A 16143-nucleotide genomic window follows, 5' to 3' on the forward strand; every position below is an offset into this window, starting at 1 on the left:
AGGGCAAGAGGGTGCAGGCCACGTCCCCGACCGCCGGTGCCTTGTGCCCACTCAAGTCTCCGTCTCGCGAGGAAACCGCTTGGCCAGTGGGGCCCTGCGGCCTGGAAGCTGCATCCCAGGCAGCTGGTGTGGTGCCCATTCCTGCAGCTTACCCAGTTTTCCTCCCAAGACCACACAAGGCACTGACCCCATGTGATTTTTTTCCCCTTTCTTCCCTTTTCTTAATAATAGATGTTTTATTAAAACCTGGTTCAGAAGAAAGAGACAGGCTTTAAGACACCACTTTTCCTAATGGAGAAGGCTTGTTTGAGGATCCAAACTTCCAGAAACATCGGTCTTCACTCTAATGATTCAGGCTAAGTACCAGGATGGGTTTCGAACACTCTCCCAATCCCGACCCACAGGGCAGCTCGCCATTCTGTGCGCACACGTGACCTCCTTCCATGCAGCGACTCTGACCCGGCCTGCGCTCCCCGCGGCTACTCCGGAAGCAGGCGCAGATGAGGCGTGTTCCGGCTCTCCGTGAACAGTCTGCTGCTGTGCCCAGCACAGCATGCCCCGATTCCCCCCACAGACCAGAATATTCCTTCCTGATTTCTCTTCAGTGGATGAGGACAGTGAGTCTACAAACCTGTCCCTGGTTCTCTGGGTTTTCAGTGCCGGGGAAAGCGGTCGTGCACATATTTAAAAAAAAAATCACCAGTGGAAATAAGTCTGGCCGTGAAAACACAGCACAAGTGACCTGCTGTTTCTAAGTGTCTACACTAGGGTTTCCCCACAGGCGGACAAAGCTCGGACCCACTCCTCTGCGGTCACCCCGTGTCCATACTGCCCCTGACTCTGCCCATGGGACAGAAGCCAGGACACAGAGGGAACCGATGCCTTCTGGTACAACACGGGAGTTAAAGACAGTTCACGATGGTACCCTTGTTACTACTGTCCTAGCGGCTCAAGCAGCAACAGCCCCATTTGGGGGAAAGTATGACCAACGGTCCTGACAACCTCTCCCGTGCGCACGTGTGCATGAGTACACACACGTGTGTGCTCCCGTGACATGCGCACACACACGAACTGGTCACAGACCCCACGGTCTCAGTCTGGTGGAGCCCTCTGACGCTTCAGAGCCCCGTCGGCAGTCGCCCCTCCCTGCACTGGTCCCTGCAAGGTCACTGGCTCACGGGCCAGCCTCTCCGGCCCGGATCATGGGATGGGTTACGTCTGGATGTGTGGTCCTGCTCCATCTTCAAAGACCCACCAAGGCACCTGTGCTCCGGGAGGAGACTCACACGTCCCGTGTGCAGAGACCTTTACGTAGGCCTTCACCTACTCGTCAGCACCACCTTGGTCTCTAGGCTGGTGGCAAGTCCTGTTTATTTCCTGTAACTCCATGAAACTCGTCCTGCCATAGATACAGACAGAAACCAAGCCACTCAGAGAACGTCACGCCGTCGGGCATGGCCCGGCTGGGACACTTACCACATGGCGTGCATGTAAGTAGGGGGCAGGCGTGGGCTGCTGACTGGGGTGCAGTTATAGGACCTCATGATCCTTTCTGCCAGGAGAAAATTTCGAAACAGACTAGCCACCAGCAGGTCCTGTCTGAAGAGCTTTTGGAAGAGATCTGAGGGCAGATAAAACAGAAAAAGGTATTTCAGTGATTCATGTCCAGCATTTAAGACAAACACATACATTTACCTCCATCAGAATTTTTTACAAGCAAGTTGGGAGTAACAGGCACATCTCCCACGGGTCACACACACACACACACACACACACTCAAGCACAAACACCAAATGCCAGCCAGTCACTAATGAAAAAATACAAGTCTTAGAGTAGCAGCTTTTAAGAAATCTGGTTTTAAAAAACCTGGAATGTGCCAATTTTTATGAAGAAAAGTGAGTCCTGAGTTCACCTAGAAACGAACACCCTGATGTCAGAGCGAAAGCTCACGTGGGGCTTAGTGTCCGCTGCTGCTCATGGTCCCCAACCCGCGGTGAGACCATGGAAACCTCTGGGGGCTCTTGCCTCCTCCTCCTTCTACTCCTGCCCCTCAGCTTTCCTCACTGACAAGACCTCCCAGCTCATCGCAAGGGTAGGCGCCTCCCGACTGCGAGCCCGCCCCCGCCCCCGCCCCAAGCTGGCCGGCCGGGCCGCCTCACCCCGAGGGAGAACGTTCCATGCGATGGTGTCCGTGATGGCCGTGAAGATCCAGTTCAGTTCTCCCAGGGGCGTCCTCCGGTCGTTCAGCCGGCCGGGAATCCTAGGAGACACGGGGCGCTTCCGTTAGTGACTCCCTGGCTGCGGCGGAGGGCTGGAGAGAGGACACGGGGGAAGGAAAGCGGCGGGGACCACCGGCTGGGAGAGGCAGGCGAGGCTCGCCACGCTGGGAGAGCGGCCTCCAGCCTCCCCTCCCTCCTCTCGGGCGCCCCCGATGCAGGGCACGGACCCAGCGGCTGCACACACCACTCCGGCAGCCTCCGCGTACAAGCCACGGGCCGTGGACGGGCCCACAGGGCAGCCCCTGGCGTCTGTACAGAGGAGCCCGGCCCAGGCCTGTGGCTCCAGGCTGCGGAAGCACTTTCAACCCGGCCGCCGGGAAGGAGGGCTCGTCCTCTGGGGTCAACTCGCCTTCCATTCACTCATCGTATACCAGAGCCCCGACTGCGGCCAAGCGCTATTCTGGCGCTGGGAGGTCGCGGGGGGACAGGGGGACGCCTCAGTCCGCCGGGGAGGACAGACGGGAAGCCATTCAACAGGCACAGCTGTGACCGCGCGGGGACAAGACCCACGGGGCGGGGTCCAGGGCACCCGCGACAGGCGGGGTGACGGAGGGCCTCACTGAGGAGACGCTGCAGCACAGGCCGGTCACTCCCAGAGGGAGACCGAGTCGGGCAGAGCCCGGACGTGGGCTTGTGTCTGCCGAGCGGCGGCCCCGGCTCCGTGTGTGACGCGTTTAATTAGATCCGACAGGAAGCTCGTCTGGGTTTTCTCCCAAAAGGTAAACGTTCACAGCAATCCGGCTCAGAGACTGAAGTGTGACCCCTGCTCTTCGTAAGAGTGAACAGACTAGGAATTTCCATCACAGTAGCCGCTTGGTGGCCCCACGTCTTGGCATGAACGACGCCCAAGTGGCCTCAGCGACGGGCAGCGCGAGCGTCCTCACGGGACGGCAGCGAGCGCCTTCCTCCCACCAACTGCCTCTTCCTTCAGGAACAAGCGATGCTCCCGATTTCCTCAAGTGGCCTTGGTGACAGGACACAAGGAACAAAGGAGGCCGGCAAGACATCCGAAAACCGCATCACTGCTCCAATAGCCTGGACTCTTGAAAACCATTTCCCAAATGAAAAAAAATCGTGTGTCCACAGGGAGACTCCAGTGTGTCGGAACTGAAAGGCTTTTGCAAACACAGTCAAGCTACTGGCTCTGGCATGGCTGACTTAGAAAGGAAGGTTGGTTTTTGTTTTTGTTTTTAAAGATTTTATTTATTTATTTGACAGAGAGAGAATAATCACAAGCAGGCAGAGAGGCAGGCAGAGTGTGGGGGGAGGCAGGCCCCTGTTAAGCAGGGAGCCCGATGCGGGGCTCGATCCCAGGACCATGGATCATGACCTGAGCCGAAGGCAGACGCTTTAACTCACTGAGCCACCCAGGAGCCCCGAAAGCAGTTTTGCTTTTAGGGAGAGAGAGTGTGGTGGGGACAAAAGGAAATAATGTTTTTTTATGAGATTTTATTTATTTTAGACAGAGTGGGGGATGGGAGGAGAGGGAGAAAGAGGGGCTGATGGGGAGGAGGGGCCTTTGAGAGAGCCAGAGGGCAGGCAGGGAGCCCCGACCCGTTAGCCTGGGGCTTGGTCCTGCATGTGCGGAGGAGGAACGCGTGCACCGAAACCCTTGCACACGACACATCTGTAGGCTCACCAGCCATGACGCTCCGCAGTGACGCTGCCTGGCTTGTGCGCGAGGACTCTCGCTGCAGCTCCGCTGGCCTCTGCACGGTGGCTCGGGGCGACAAGGCGGTGCGCCGGCAGGGCCGCATCCCGAGGCTGGGGCCGCCGTCAGGACCAGCGGACGTGTGCGAAGAGCAAGGACGGAGACAACGGTGGCCCTCAGGTCTCGTCACGGCTTCTCTCCGCCCATTATTCAGAGGTCGCCAGACTGCGAGGTGGAGGGCCCGTCCCCACCTCGGCCACCTGCTGCAAGTGCCACGGGTCCCCAAGGCCAGGAAGGACTCTCGGAACTCAGTGAAAGCGGTGACGTTCGTGGTTAAGGCTCACTAGAGAGAACTACAAAGAGCCATCAGAGCCAGCGCGGAGAGGGATGCGCGGGGCAGAGTCCGGGAGAGGTATAGAAGGTGCGGCTTCCATGTCCCCTCCAGCACCCACACGTGACCGGGCGCGCAGCACTCTGTCAGCTCGGGTCGGGAGGAGCCCCAGGGCCTTGGTGGCCACCTCGGAGCCCTGGTTGGCTGCCTGGCTGCCCGCGAGCCGAATCGCAGCCTCGGGGCGGACAGACGACATACTCCAGCCCTAAACTGAACTCACACGGTCGGCCTCTCCGGGGGAGCGGGACCCACCCTGAGATGCCCGCGTGTGGCCGTCCCCCGCCCCAAACAATGACGCTCCTGCCGGGAACGGTACAGGCGTTCTCTCTGTGCCGGCCAAGCTCTCGACTACACACCAACAGTAATCTGTTCACGGTCCGAGACGACCCTGTGCACACTAGAGAGCAGGTTTGGAATTCCTGTGCCGTGGTGGGCGCAGCCTCTTCACTGGACTAAAAGCCCAGAGGTGGGCCCGTGGGAGGCTGGGCCAGGTCGTGTGCGCAGGCCTCTCGGCTGGGTGGCCTAAGGGAAGCGCTGCTTGCCTCCACCCCCACTTCGGACGACAAATCGGCACAGGAGAAGAAAAACCGGACCCCACGGGACAGCACGAGTCAGGGACATGCTGGGCCTCGGACGACGCTCTGGGCATGGAGCGAGCACCGCCCGTCTGGACCGGCCCAACCTACTAAAACCACCGCAGCAAGCCTGCTTCCAGAAACGAGCCCGAAACTGGACACAAGGAATGGGCCCGTGAGACATAGAGGGTTTTATTTACAGGGTGAAAAGTCAGAAGCTAGAAACGTTACCAAAACGAGAGAAATGAATAAGTAAACTACAAAACAACCGCGTGAAATTACTAGGAGCTAGCAGACTGTGGCTTATGAATATTTCAAGGATATGGGAAAACGCATGCTTCAAAGCATTAAGTAAGGAGGCAAGACAGATCCCACAGTCATCAGCACACGGGCTGTGCAGGCGGGAGATCAGAAGACAACCCCCCAAGATACCACCGTGGGGAGGTTCCTCCTGTCTCCTGCGTGCAGCAGGTACAGTGTGCACCCTACTTGCGCAACGGGGAGCAAGCCAAAGCCCCATCCCCTTGCCTCGCCCCCTGGGCCCCCGGTGCTCAGGCCAGGGGATCGGGCAGCTAGTGGTGACAGGACGGCACTCGTGCAAGAGTGTGACCAAGGTCTATCTCCAGACCCCAACCAAGCGCGTCACTGACATGAGCCGGGTCGTCCTGAATCGAGACGAGGTGACCTGGCACCAGCTGGATCCTGTGGGTAAAGGGATGATACACTCCCAGCGGCACGGAGCTGCTGAGATCCCTGTCTCGGTGGGCGGGCGGCCAAGCCAGTGGGACCAACAGAGGCCAGTCCTTCTCAGGCTAGGGTCAGTGCGCACTCAGGTGTTTAAAAAAAATCTGCAGCTTGTGACCGTCCCCAGCAGGTGAGTGTGCGCCCCCATGCCCATCCACTGAACCCCACTAATCTCTCTAAGCTCGTGAAACCAGAGACATACTCGTCTGCCGATGGTCTCAGACAGACGCAGGGTTCTCGCAAACTGACCCGTCCACCCACGTGTCTGAGAAGCGCCTTCTGCACGCGGCAGGTGTGGGCACACACTTGGGATGGCAGAGTCAGACTGAGTCAAGTCCCCTTGCGCGTCGTGTCACTTAGCATTAAATCACTCCTGGAACTGTTTGCTTCTGTTTTCCTTTCTGTATCAGAGCGTAGTGAGCAACGTCAAAGCCCAGTGCGCAGGGGGGCCTGGGGGGCTCAGTGGGTTAAAGCCTCTGCCTTCGGCTCAGGTCATGATCCCAGAGTTCTGGGATTGAGCCCCGCATCGGGCTCTCTGCTCTGCAGGGAGCCTGCTTCCTCCTCTCTCCCTGCCTGCCTCTCTGCCTACTTGTGATCTGTCTTGTCAAATAAATAAATCAAATCTTTAAAAAAACAAAACCAAAAACAAACCAGCGCACTCTGGAGGCCATCTGGGTCAAGGGCGGTGGGCACAGGGCCACGGAAGGTCAGACCCAGGACCACATTTCATCACCCCCAAAGAGTCTCCTTAATCATCATGGTGGTGATGATTGAAACCTACAGTGTTAATCAAGGACTAACTGTTGTAAGAAAAGCATAAAAAGCCACAGTTTACAAACAGATGACTGAACTGAGAGATGAGGAAAGCCTGCGGTCCCAGCTGTGCTGTGTCCGGGGAACTCCTGGCAACCTTCCACTCTGGGTCATGGAGCCTGACCTTATGTGCACAGCAGGGACGAAAATAAGACAGACGGCTCTTCCGAAGGAGACAGAGCAGCCGCATCCCTGCAGAGTGCACGGCCCTCCCTGCACCCCTGCAGTCACCAGCATCCACGTCCCCCACAGCTGGGCTCACGCACAGCTCTCTGATTCTTGCCAGAAACGATGCTCCGGGATCAGCATACCCAGGTCGTCACCAGCAAGCTCCAAGCCCCCAGCTTGGTATATGGTAACTGTACCTTGGTGTCCACACTCTAATTTTTAGGAGGCCTGGAAGGGTGAGGCCAACTCTGGAATGTCAGACCGTGCCCTCCTTTTGGGACCACGCTCTCCCTCTCCGACACCAGTCTTCCTACCGTCCACCATCTGTGCAAATGGTCCCACACTGGATACGTGTGACTTAGCCTCTGACACGGCCAGCTCCAACCCGGCCATCATCTTCCAGCCAGCCCGACCTGGCAGAGATGGCACGGGCTGTGTTCTCAGGCTCTCCTGATTGCCCCCAAGGACTGTCCTGCCGAGGGGGTGAGCACGCTGCCCGCACCGTGGCCCTTCCCCACTCGCCCTGTCCTCCCCAGTGTCTCGGCCTCCATTCCCAGCTGTCTCTGCCCAACACCTGCAGGGCCCTTCTGCTGTCCACAGGAAACAAGAAAATGTAAGAATCCTTAGCCCACAAAACCTACCAATCACCATGGGCAGCCTGTCCCGGTGCTGGTGTCTGTCCGTCTGCCTGCTTCCCTAACCTCACTCACCTATCTTCACAGCTCCCTGCCGTCACGACCCCGTCGCTCCCTGGATCTCGTCCCCACCTCAGAGGCCTCGTGGCTTTTCTTCCACCAAAGCTCGAAGCCTCAGAGACACGGCTCACCCGCTCTCCAGCTCCCAAGTGGGGACAGCTCCCGTTTCTGGCTTCCATCCGCCTCTGCTGCCGAGCGACTTTCTGGACCCAGGCCCGTCTGCCATGGCTTGGACCATGTGGGGTAACGGCCCTCCGCACCCCCGTGGCCAGCACCCCGCCAGCTTCTCTGCTGCTGCTGCACGGTTTTCAGCCACGGGGCAGCTACCTCTCCTTCCACAGAGCTCAGGCGGAACAGAGGAAAGCAGAGCCCCTCGGGCTATGTGAGGGGGGCCGGCTGCTCCCCGGCCTCCTGCTGCCCCGGCCCCCCGAGACGGCCTCTGTGAGGCTGCGGGGGAGCAAGGGCCAAACCACCGCCAGGGAAGTCACGTGGAACGTTTCCCACGTGGCTTCACACCACGGATCATCGCCAGCTTGACACTAAACTCTGCAACTCTGCTCCGCCGTCCCTCCGGGCAGGTCTGTCACGGCGCTGCCGACAAACTCGGCCCCTCCCGCCTGCTCGGGCGCGCCGCGGCCCACGTGGAGGGGCCTCCCCGCCCCCCTTGCGCTGCTTCTGGCTCCGTCTTTACAAGCAAAGCTCCGACCTCACTGTCCGCGAAGACGCTCTTGCCCAGGGCAGCCTTTCAGCCGGACCTCGGCGATGCCCTGCATGTCCGCTCCCGTCCTCTGGCGCTCCGCCGGCCGGTCCCCTCTGTTCTCCTGACCGAGTCACCGTCGCAGCACGCACGCTCGTCGCTGCCGGAACCGGGTCACAGCTTCCTTGCTATAGACCCATCACCTGCAGCCGTAGGCCACGTGCGAGCGCTCAGCATGGCCCCAGCCACCCACAGAGGTGAGCCAGGTCACCCCCTCTTTACACCACGGCTCTGAGGTCCTCGCCGGCTGTGCGGCTGACACGGAGCCGCCCCTCCCCCTCCAGACGGCCTGGCTGCTGGGTAGGGAGGAGGGTGGCACTGGGCACCCAGGCCCATCGCAGCTTTCAGGACGGGGTCTCCCAGCTGTGGCGCGGTCTCCTCCAGTCCGTGGTGCCTGCACAGGGTGACCCGTGCTCCACAGCCAGCATGGGGCTGGTCTGCGCCGTGAAGAAGTCACGGTCGGCTTCTTTCCCTGCCGCTCCGAAGTCACTGCCCCAAACCTGCGTTCCCCAGCCAGCACAGAGGCCTGCAGGAGATGTTGTGTCTGGTGTGATCTGTGCTTCTTGGGCTACTTTCTGTTTCTCCTGCACTTTCTCTTTCACTAAATATGCCACATTCCAGCCTCATGGAACTTGCTGTTTTCAAAAGGTCCAGGAGCCCCCACGCCCGAGCGGACCATTCCCCCTCCTCTCCGGGCATCGGGAGCCCGGAGCAGTCCTCCAGTCGGCCTGCTCGCATACAGCATCCCTGGGGGCTCCGCCCGTCCTAGGGACCCCAGGCCTGGGGGCTGCTGCAGAGCCTCCCACGGAACTCCACAGAGGCCTCTGCCAGACACAGACGCGCCACCCAGCCTGTCCACAACCGGGCAGGAGCCGTGGGAGCGCGGCTTCACCATCTCAGCCCGGGCTCAGCACCAGCCGCTAGCGTCTAACAGGTGCTCCATCCATATTTGATGAGCGAAGGAATGATTCCTCCTGTGCGATCGCAAGTTCGTGTAAATAAGATGTGAGGTAAAAAACCATGGTTTCCGAGGAAATGATACTCGCTAAGAATACTCAGGTGATATGAAGATAACACACATCATCCCCAATTCCTTCATTTAAGAGCCACTGGGCACATCCTGGTGACCGTCCTTCACGCGCAGAATCAAGTATTCTGAACACAGAGAAGGAACCCTATGTATGGGGCTGCTACATTTCTGTTAAAAACACGCACAAAAATACTGAGAAAAAAGGCTTGGAAGGGCAAGTGTGCAGCAGTCCTAGCAGTGAGGGTCTCAGTGTGGTGGATTTTCTAAATGATTTAAGTTCTCCTCGCCTCTCCGTGTCTAATGGCAGATCTGTGCTGAACACAGGCCACTTGCGTAATGAGGAAAAATCAACCTTTCTTCTTCTTTAGTAAGAGGAAGGCTACAGCGAGAGATTTAAAAACTGTGTTATCTTATAAATTTCTATCATCTCACATTCAACTAAAATAAAGGATGAACCTCTATGTTTTCTGCTTTAAACAGCCTCACGAACACGGCGGCGTAGAGAGCCTTGGGCTGGATCATTTTCCCACAGGGATGTGTTGTGTAGAAATGCTCCAAGACTAGGAACACGGGGCCAGGAGCCCAACAGCTTCTCTTTGGAATATCAGGTTGGCACTCTGTGGCCGGGTATTTGGGGGGACAAGAGGCGCACCCATAAAGCAGTGGCTCCCGGCCAGTGCGGCCGCGGGAGGGGAGGCCCCGAGGGTGTGTGTCCTGTCCTGTGCATGAGGCTTTCCTCAGTCACTGAGGGCTTGTGGAAAACAAAGTCACACCCGTACAAGGTCCACATGTACTCAGCCTCAACCATTACAAAAGCACAACTGAGCGGGGACAAAGCGCCCCATGGAGTGGAGACTGGGAACCACTGCTCCGGACGGCACGCGTGAGGTTTCTGCACGCGTTCAGGAGGGTGTCACCTCCTGAACCAGATCAAGCCACATGTCTACAATACTCTTCTCCAGACTCTCCGTACTTAGAACTGGGTCCAATTCAACTCTCTAAGGTCACCTGATTTCTTTATAAAGTGCCATTTGCAGACTCCAAGTGACCCACTCATGTGCACGAAGCCTGCCGTTTTGCACATGATCCCTGGGACCAGTCCGCGTGTCTGCTGTTCTGCCGTCAGGACCTTTCTCCCGGGCTGCAGGACGGCGTCTGCGCCGGCGGAAGGAAGGACAGTGATGGGACGCGGGAAGGAAGCCTGGCTGGGAAGTGAACCTCTCTTGTGGAAACACAGAAAGCGGGACGCAGAGCGGCCGGTCTCCACACGGACCCAGAGGGTCAGCTGCACGGCCACCGTGGTGCTGCCCAAAGAGCGGAGGAGTCAGCCACGCCCTAGAGCACATCTGCAAACCCTGGGGAGTGCGGCTCCATTCACTGCCTTGGGTTCGGGCGTCATGAGCTCCCTCACTGGCAATGGCAGGTTAGACGACTCATGTCCCCTGCTGAGAACTAGCGAGGCTGCACACGTACGGCGGGGAGGCTTCCTGAAGGCAATGGAAGACTGGCAAGCCTGCGGGGAATCATGGGGTCAAGACTGGAGAGGGGACCCCAAGGCATCCACTGGCATTTGGGGCTCTCTCTCTGAGGCATCTGGCGATCCCAAAGCTGCACGAAGGGAGGGGCAGGCCGCCGAGCAGAGTGTGGTGCCCGTGCGGCTGGAGCGCAGACACGGGGGTTGAGGGCCGAGAGGAGGCGGAGCGCTGGCAGAACCCCCGAGGCACTGAGCTGGGGCCCCAAGGATGAACTGGAAGTAACCCAAACCTCACAGCCCAACGCGTCCGAACCCCGCACCTTCCACTTCCAGTTGGCAGCGTTGGATCAGAAGGAGCAGACACGTGCTGCGACACTGAACCGAGCCTGAAACCCGGAAAAGCAACTACTAAGGGAAGGAGACGGGCAGAGGGTCCGTGCAGCAGTGACATCAGATGCAAATGTCCCAATCATTTTACCCAGTTTGTTCGAGAAATTAAAGGACAAAAGAAGGCTTGGCAGAGAACCAGAAACTGTAACGTCAAGCCTGGCAATTCCAGCACTTCAGGACCATGAGAACATCATGTCAGTCCCTCAGGAGACGGGCTGAGAAGATGAGGAGCCAGCAGGGAAGACAGGAATGCACGATGGGCCGGAAAACCACTCAGAACCAGGCACAGACAGATGCACGGCTGGGACAGAAGAAACACAGGGGGTAAGGAAAAGATCTGAAATCACCTGCTGGAGTCCCGAAAGGAGAGAACGGGGGAATGGGACGGAAGCAATCTTCAAAGAGAATTTCCTGCAGCTGATGAACGATGTTGAGGGACAACGTCCCGGTCTGTGGGAGCTGCTGAAACAAAATACCAGACCGGCTGGCTGAGCCGACCAAAACGCATTCTCACACGGCTCCGGAGACTGTCAGTCCACGATCGGGGGGCGGCGTGGGCTGACCTGGTGAGGACCCGCTCTCTGGCTTACAGCCTGCAGCCCGCTTGCTGTGTCGTCAATGTGGCAGGGAGACAGCGCGCCTTTGTCTCTGCCTCTTGTTCCAGAGCACTGGTCCCATCGTGACCACATCGCCCACGGGCCCAAGTCCACACACTGTCATGCTGGGAGTTAGGGTTTCAGTATAGGAATTTTGTGGGGGATCAGAGTTCAGTCCATAGCATTCAGGCTCAAGAAATGCTATAATCACAAAGCAGGACAATACAAAGAATGCCCAGAAAAACAACAAAATCAAGCTGCCAAAATCCAAGAAAAGGAAGGGTTTATAATAAATCGACAGCAATCCAGATGGTGCAGTACCGGCCTAAAGACCACCGAGACAGCACAGGGCCAAAGAGCGGCACAATCCCGGCCGACAGCCTCCTGTCTAGGGCACTGCTTCCACGGGGAGGAGCCGGTCTTCCTACGGTGCTGCTGGAAGAACCAGACACCCACGCGGAAAACGGGAACCTTGACCCTCACCACACACCATGTGCAAAAATTAACTTGAGACGGACCACAAACTTAAACATAAAAGTTAAAACGGTCAAAGTTGTAGCAAAAATAGGAGAAAATCGTCACAATCCTGGTAGGCAAAGCTTTCTTAGGCACAACATGGAAAGTGAATCGTGAAAGAAAAACGTACTAAATCAGATTTTATCAAAATGAAATGGCTCTGCTCCCAGAATACTGTTGTGAAAATGAAAACAGAAGCCAGACTGACCAGACAGAGCTGACAATGACTCCTGCAACATACATAAAGGGCTCTTGAAGGCAAACAGCGCCGTTAAAACATTGGCAAGAAATGTGAATGTATGTTTTATTAAAGAATATAAATTAACAGCCAACAGCATGTGAAAAGCTGCTCAGCATCATCATTAGGCAAATGCAAATCAAAGCCACAGGACAGGAGCCCCGGGGGCTCAGTCAGGGAAGCCTCTGCCTTCAGCTCAGGTCAGGATCTCAGGGTCCTGGGAGTGAGCCCCACACCGAAGGGGTAAGGTCCCTGCTCGGTGGGGAGGCTGCTTCTCCCTCTGCCTCTCCCCCTGCTTGCGCTCTGTCTCTCAAAGAGATAAAATCTTAAAAAACGAAACAGAATAGGAGACAGCACTACCGATCCACTAGGAACCCAGTGTTGACAGAACGCTGAGTGCCTGGTACCCTCACACGTTACGGGCAGGAACGTCACCTGGTGGAGCTCCGTGAACACAGCTGAGAAGCTTCTGATGAAGCTTCGCGCACACCTGCCAGATGACCCAGCCCTCCGACCCCTGCAAATTCACCCTGGGGCAACGAAATGCTTAGACACAAGGATGAGCACATCTGCAGCAGGTCGGCTCATCGTGACGGCCAGACTGGAGAGAGCCGCTGTGCACCGGCGGGCGGGCAGGCGGAAGGGCTGCGGCGCACACCGGGGAGCGCGGCTTGCAATAAACGGAGCGAACAGCAGGTGCGCCGAGCCTGGGTAGTCTCAAGGCACTGTGCCGACGGGGAAGAGACAGACACACAAGAGCCCGTTGTCATTTTCTACATACACGAAGCTCGAGAAAAGACAACTCTGAGATGCGATAAGCAAAAGCAGATGAGCGGTTGCCTGGGCTTGGGAGCTCCGGGGGTGGGGGATTCTCGGGACAAGGCACGAGAGGAACTGTGGGCTACGTTTTGAGTGAAGCTGGTTCCACGGGTGGGTAGAGCTGCCAAAACTCACCAACCTGTACAGGATGCAAGCTGTATTTCAACAAGGATCATTTTAAAATGAAAAGTCAAACGAAGGGGAAATTATGGCATTTTCGAACAATAAAAACAGAATTTTTTCCACCGGCAAACTGGCAGCAGAGGGAGTTCTTGAGGTAAAGAGAAACGATCTCAGGCTGAGATGCAGGAAGGAGCGGAGGCCATGGGAGACGGAAGCGTCAGCGAGAGTTAACGACAGAACATCAGCGACGTTTATGGTGGTGACACACGGAGCATGAAAATACGTGACAATAAATTGTACCCAAGTCAGGGAATGAGTCAATGCCGTGACTCTGTGCTCAGGTCCTCATATCGCCCAGGGCAGTCGTAAAAGTACTAACTTAGATTTGAGTTTAATGAGCCAGGGGTCGCCAAGACTATGGTCTGGGGGCCAAAACCAGCCAGGGGCCTGTGGTTTTGGTTTGATTTTTGTCTGACCCAAGAGCTAATGATGGTCTTTATGATTTCAAAGCTGACATGAACAACACATGACAGAGGGGCACTTGGGTGGCTCAGCAGGTTAAGCCTCTGCCTTCGGCTCAGGTCATGATCTCAGGGTCCTGGGATCGAGCCCCGCGTCAGGCTCTCTGCTCAGAGGGGAGTCTGCTTCCCCACTCACTGCCTTCGTCTCTGCCTACTTGTGATCTCTGTCTGTCAAATAAATAAATAAAATCTTGAGAAAAAAAAAGAATACAGGATGGCCATTGTACTGTCTGGGCCCAGACAGAAATGGAAGTTGGCTACTGCCTGGGAGTAGCCATTCGTGTGCAGGGAACAAACACAGAGTTGACAAGCCAACAGAGGGGGAGAAAGGAGTAAAACTGCTAAATCAACCCAAAAGAGGGGAGCAGAGGAAAAGAAAGCAAGATGGAAAGAAAGAAATGGGGGAAAATAAAAAAGTGAACATATTTCAACCCAAGTATGCCAATTATTACACTAACTATAAAAAGACCAGATACTTCGATTAAAGTCAGTGACTTTCAGTCTAAATCTAAAACCAGGAGAAAGCCACGTCCTGCTAAAAAGAGATGCACCTTAAATACATACCGGATTCAGACACACACATATTAGCGCACCTGAGTAGTTCAGATGAGGATGAAGGCACACTCCTTACCGAGGCAGCCACACCACTATGCTGCGACGTGGACGTTATCCGAGGCAAAGACTGATGTTTCTCAGACTCCGTCCGTTCCACCAGGAAGGGGGTCGGTTATGGCTAATTTACCTTTCCACAGTGCCGAAGGGCGAAGCGTGTAGTCGGCAGGGGATGGGCTTTTAATTTAAAGTAAAATGGCAAGAAGCTGTCAAACTCCATTTCTGAATGAAAGGAGAAGTCGAGATGCACAGAGCAGCAACGTCTCGAGCAACGTCTAGCAGGGTGTCGGGGAATGGCAGAACAGGGATTTGAGACTGCGAACACAGAGGGATCAAGATCTCAGGAGCACTGAGGATGACCCAAAGTGGGAGAATTAAGGATCAGCGTGTCCAGGTCCCAGTAAAGAGCAGAGGCTTTCAGACTCTGGGACCACTCCCAGCAAGAAATGCATTTTGTGCAGCGATCCAATACACACGCCTACAACCACAGGTAAACATACGCATTCGCTATTCATATACAATGAAGCAAACAACACTTGTGTTCCTGGGGAAGCAATGATATCTTCTATCTTTTCTTTCTTTTTTAATGGTGGCTGTGGCCCACCACACTGATTTCATAGCCACTAACAAAACATGACCTGTAGTTTAAAAATATGGACTTGAGTGAAACTCTTGTTAATTTCCCCAGGAGGCTATCAGCTCAGGGTTATCAAAATGCTGATGGTGAACACTGCTCCCCAGGGAGGTCAGAGATAAGAAAATCACACAATTCTACCCATAAATAGCTGGCTGGTGGTCTTCTTTTTTTTTTTAAACCCACACAGCCAGCTTGTTCTCTAGTGATTTTTAGAACTCCGTACCGAGTCTCTAAATCGAACAGTTTACGCGTGCTAGGCTGCGCCTCAGTCCCTTTCACCCTGCACTTAACATCTCGACAGATCAGAAACCCGCTAATCTTGGGAAGCAAATGGCACTGAAGGAAAATGTATTTTAAAATTCTGAAGGAAAAGGAGTGATGATTTTCACAGCTCAGTGCTGAGCAGGAGTTAATACGACACTGGAGATAATCCACCTTTGACTGAATTTATTACAGAATGATAAACTGCCGTCCCCCCCCCCCCCAGCAGCCGACAACGTGCGTCCCTCTGGAGGCTGCAGACGAGGATCAAAGGGAGACATGGATCGAACAGAGCAAAGGAGCAGCGTCCATCTGCTTATTCAACATGTGTGTGACGCAATGAAAACAGATGGTTTTTTATTAAGCAGTGCAGGTTCCAAAACTCTTAAGAAATAAATCTGAGTCTAAGTTCATTTTTGAAGCATTTCTGAAAAAGCTGATTTTCTCTGGATATCCTAGTGTCAAGATTGATCGTCCAACAGGCCCTTTCCTGAGAGCTAGAGTTATGGGAGCCATGCCAGACCAGTGGCCAGGCAGAATTCTCTGGGAAGCTGCTAAAAAGCCTGTCACGCTTGGGGAAGTGAGCTTCTAAAATTAGGGGAAGGGGCAGGGGCTCTGGCTGGCTTAGTCAGTGAAACGTCTGCCTTCAGCTCAGGACATGATCCCAGGATTCTGGGATCAAGCCCCATGTGGGGCTCCCCGCTCAGTGGGAAGTCTGTTTCTCCCTCTGCTCTTCCCCCGTCCCGACGCTCCCCCTGAGCACTCTCTCAAATAAATAAAAAGTCTTTAAAAATAAAACAAGGGCACAGAATCCAGATGAATCCCAGGGAGCACATCCCCTGATCCAGACCAA

The 16143-nt window shown here is 55.7% G+C and overlaps 1 protein-coding gene across 4 annotated transcripts in view; it reads right to left on the minus strand.

The window, feature by feature from the left end:
• Positions 1–16143, minus strand: part of RPTOR (regulatory associated protein of MTOR complex 1) — a 307301-nt gene that overhangs the window by 103583 nt on the left and 187575 nt on the right. For all 4 annotated transcript variants that reach the window (XM_045085733.1, XM_045085736.1, XM_045085734.1 and 1 more), the window contains 2 exons: positions 2160–2260; positions 1477–1621 (listed from right to left, as the gene is read on the minus strand). In XM_045085733.1, the coding sequence (XP_044941668.1) occupies positions 1477–1621; positions 2160–2260 (246 nt within the window). The remainder of the gene's footprint in view (positions 1–1476; positions 1622–2159; positions 2261–16143) is intronic.

The sequence above is a fragment of the Mustela putorius genome, unplaced genomic scaffold, assembly GCF_011764305.1.
Source record: "Mustela putorius furo isolate JIRA1106 unplaced genomic scaffold, ASM1176430v1.1 tig00000873_pilon_pilon_pilon, whole genome shotgun sequence".
In the NCBI taxonomy this organism is placed as follows: Eukaryota; Metazoa; Chordata; class Mammalia; order Carnivora; family Mustelidae; genus Mustela; species Mustela putorius.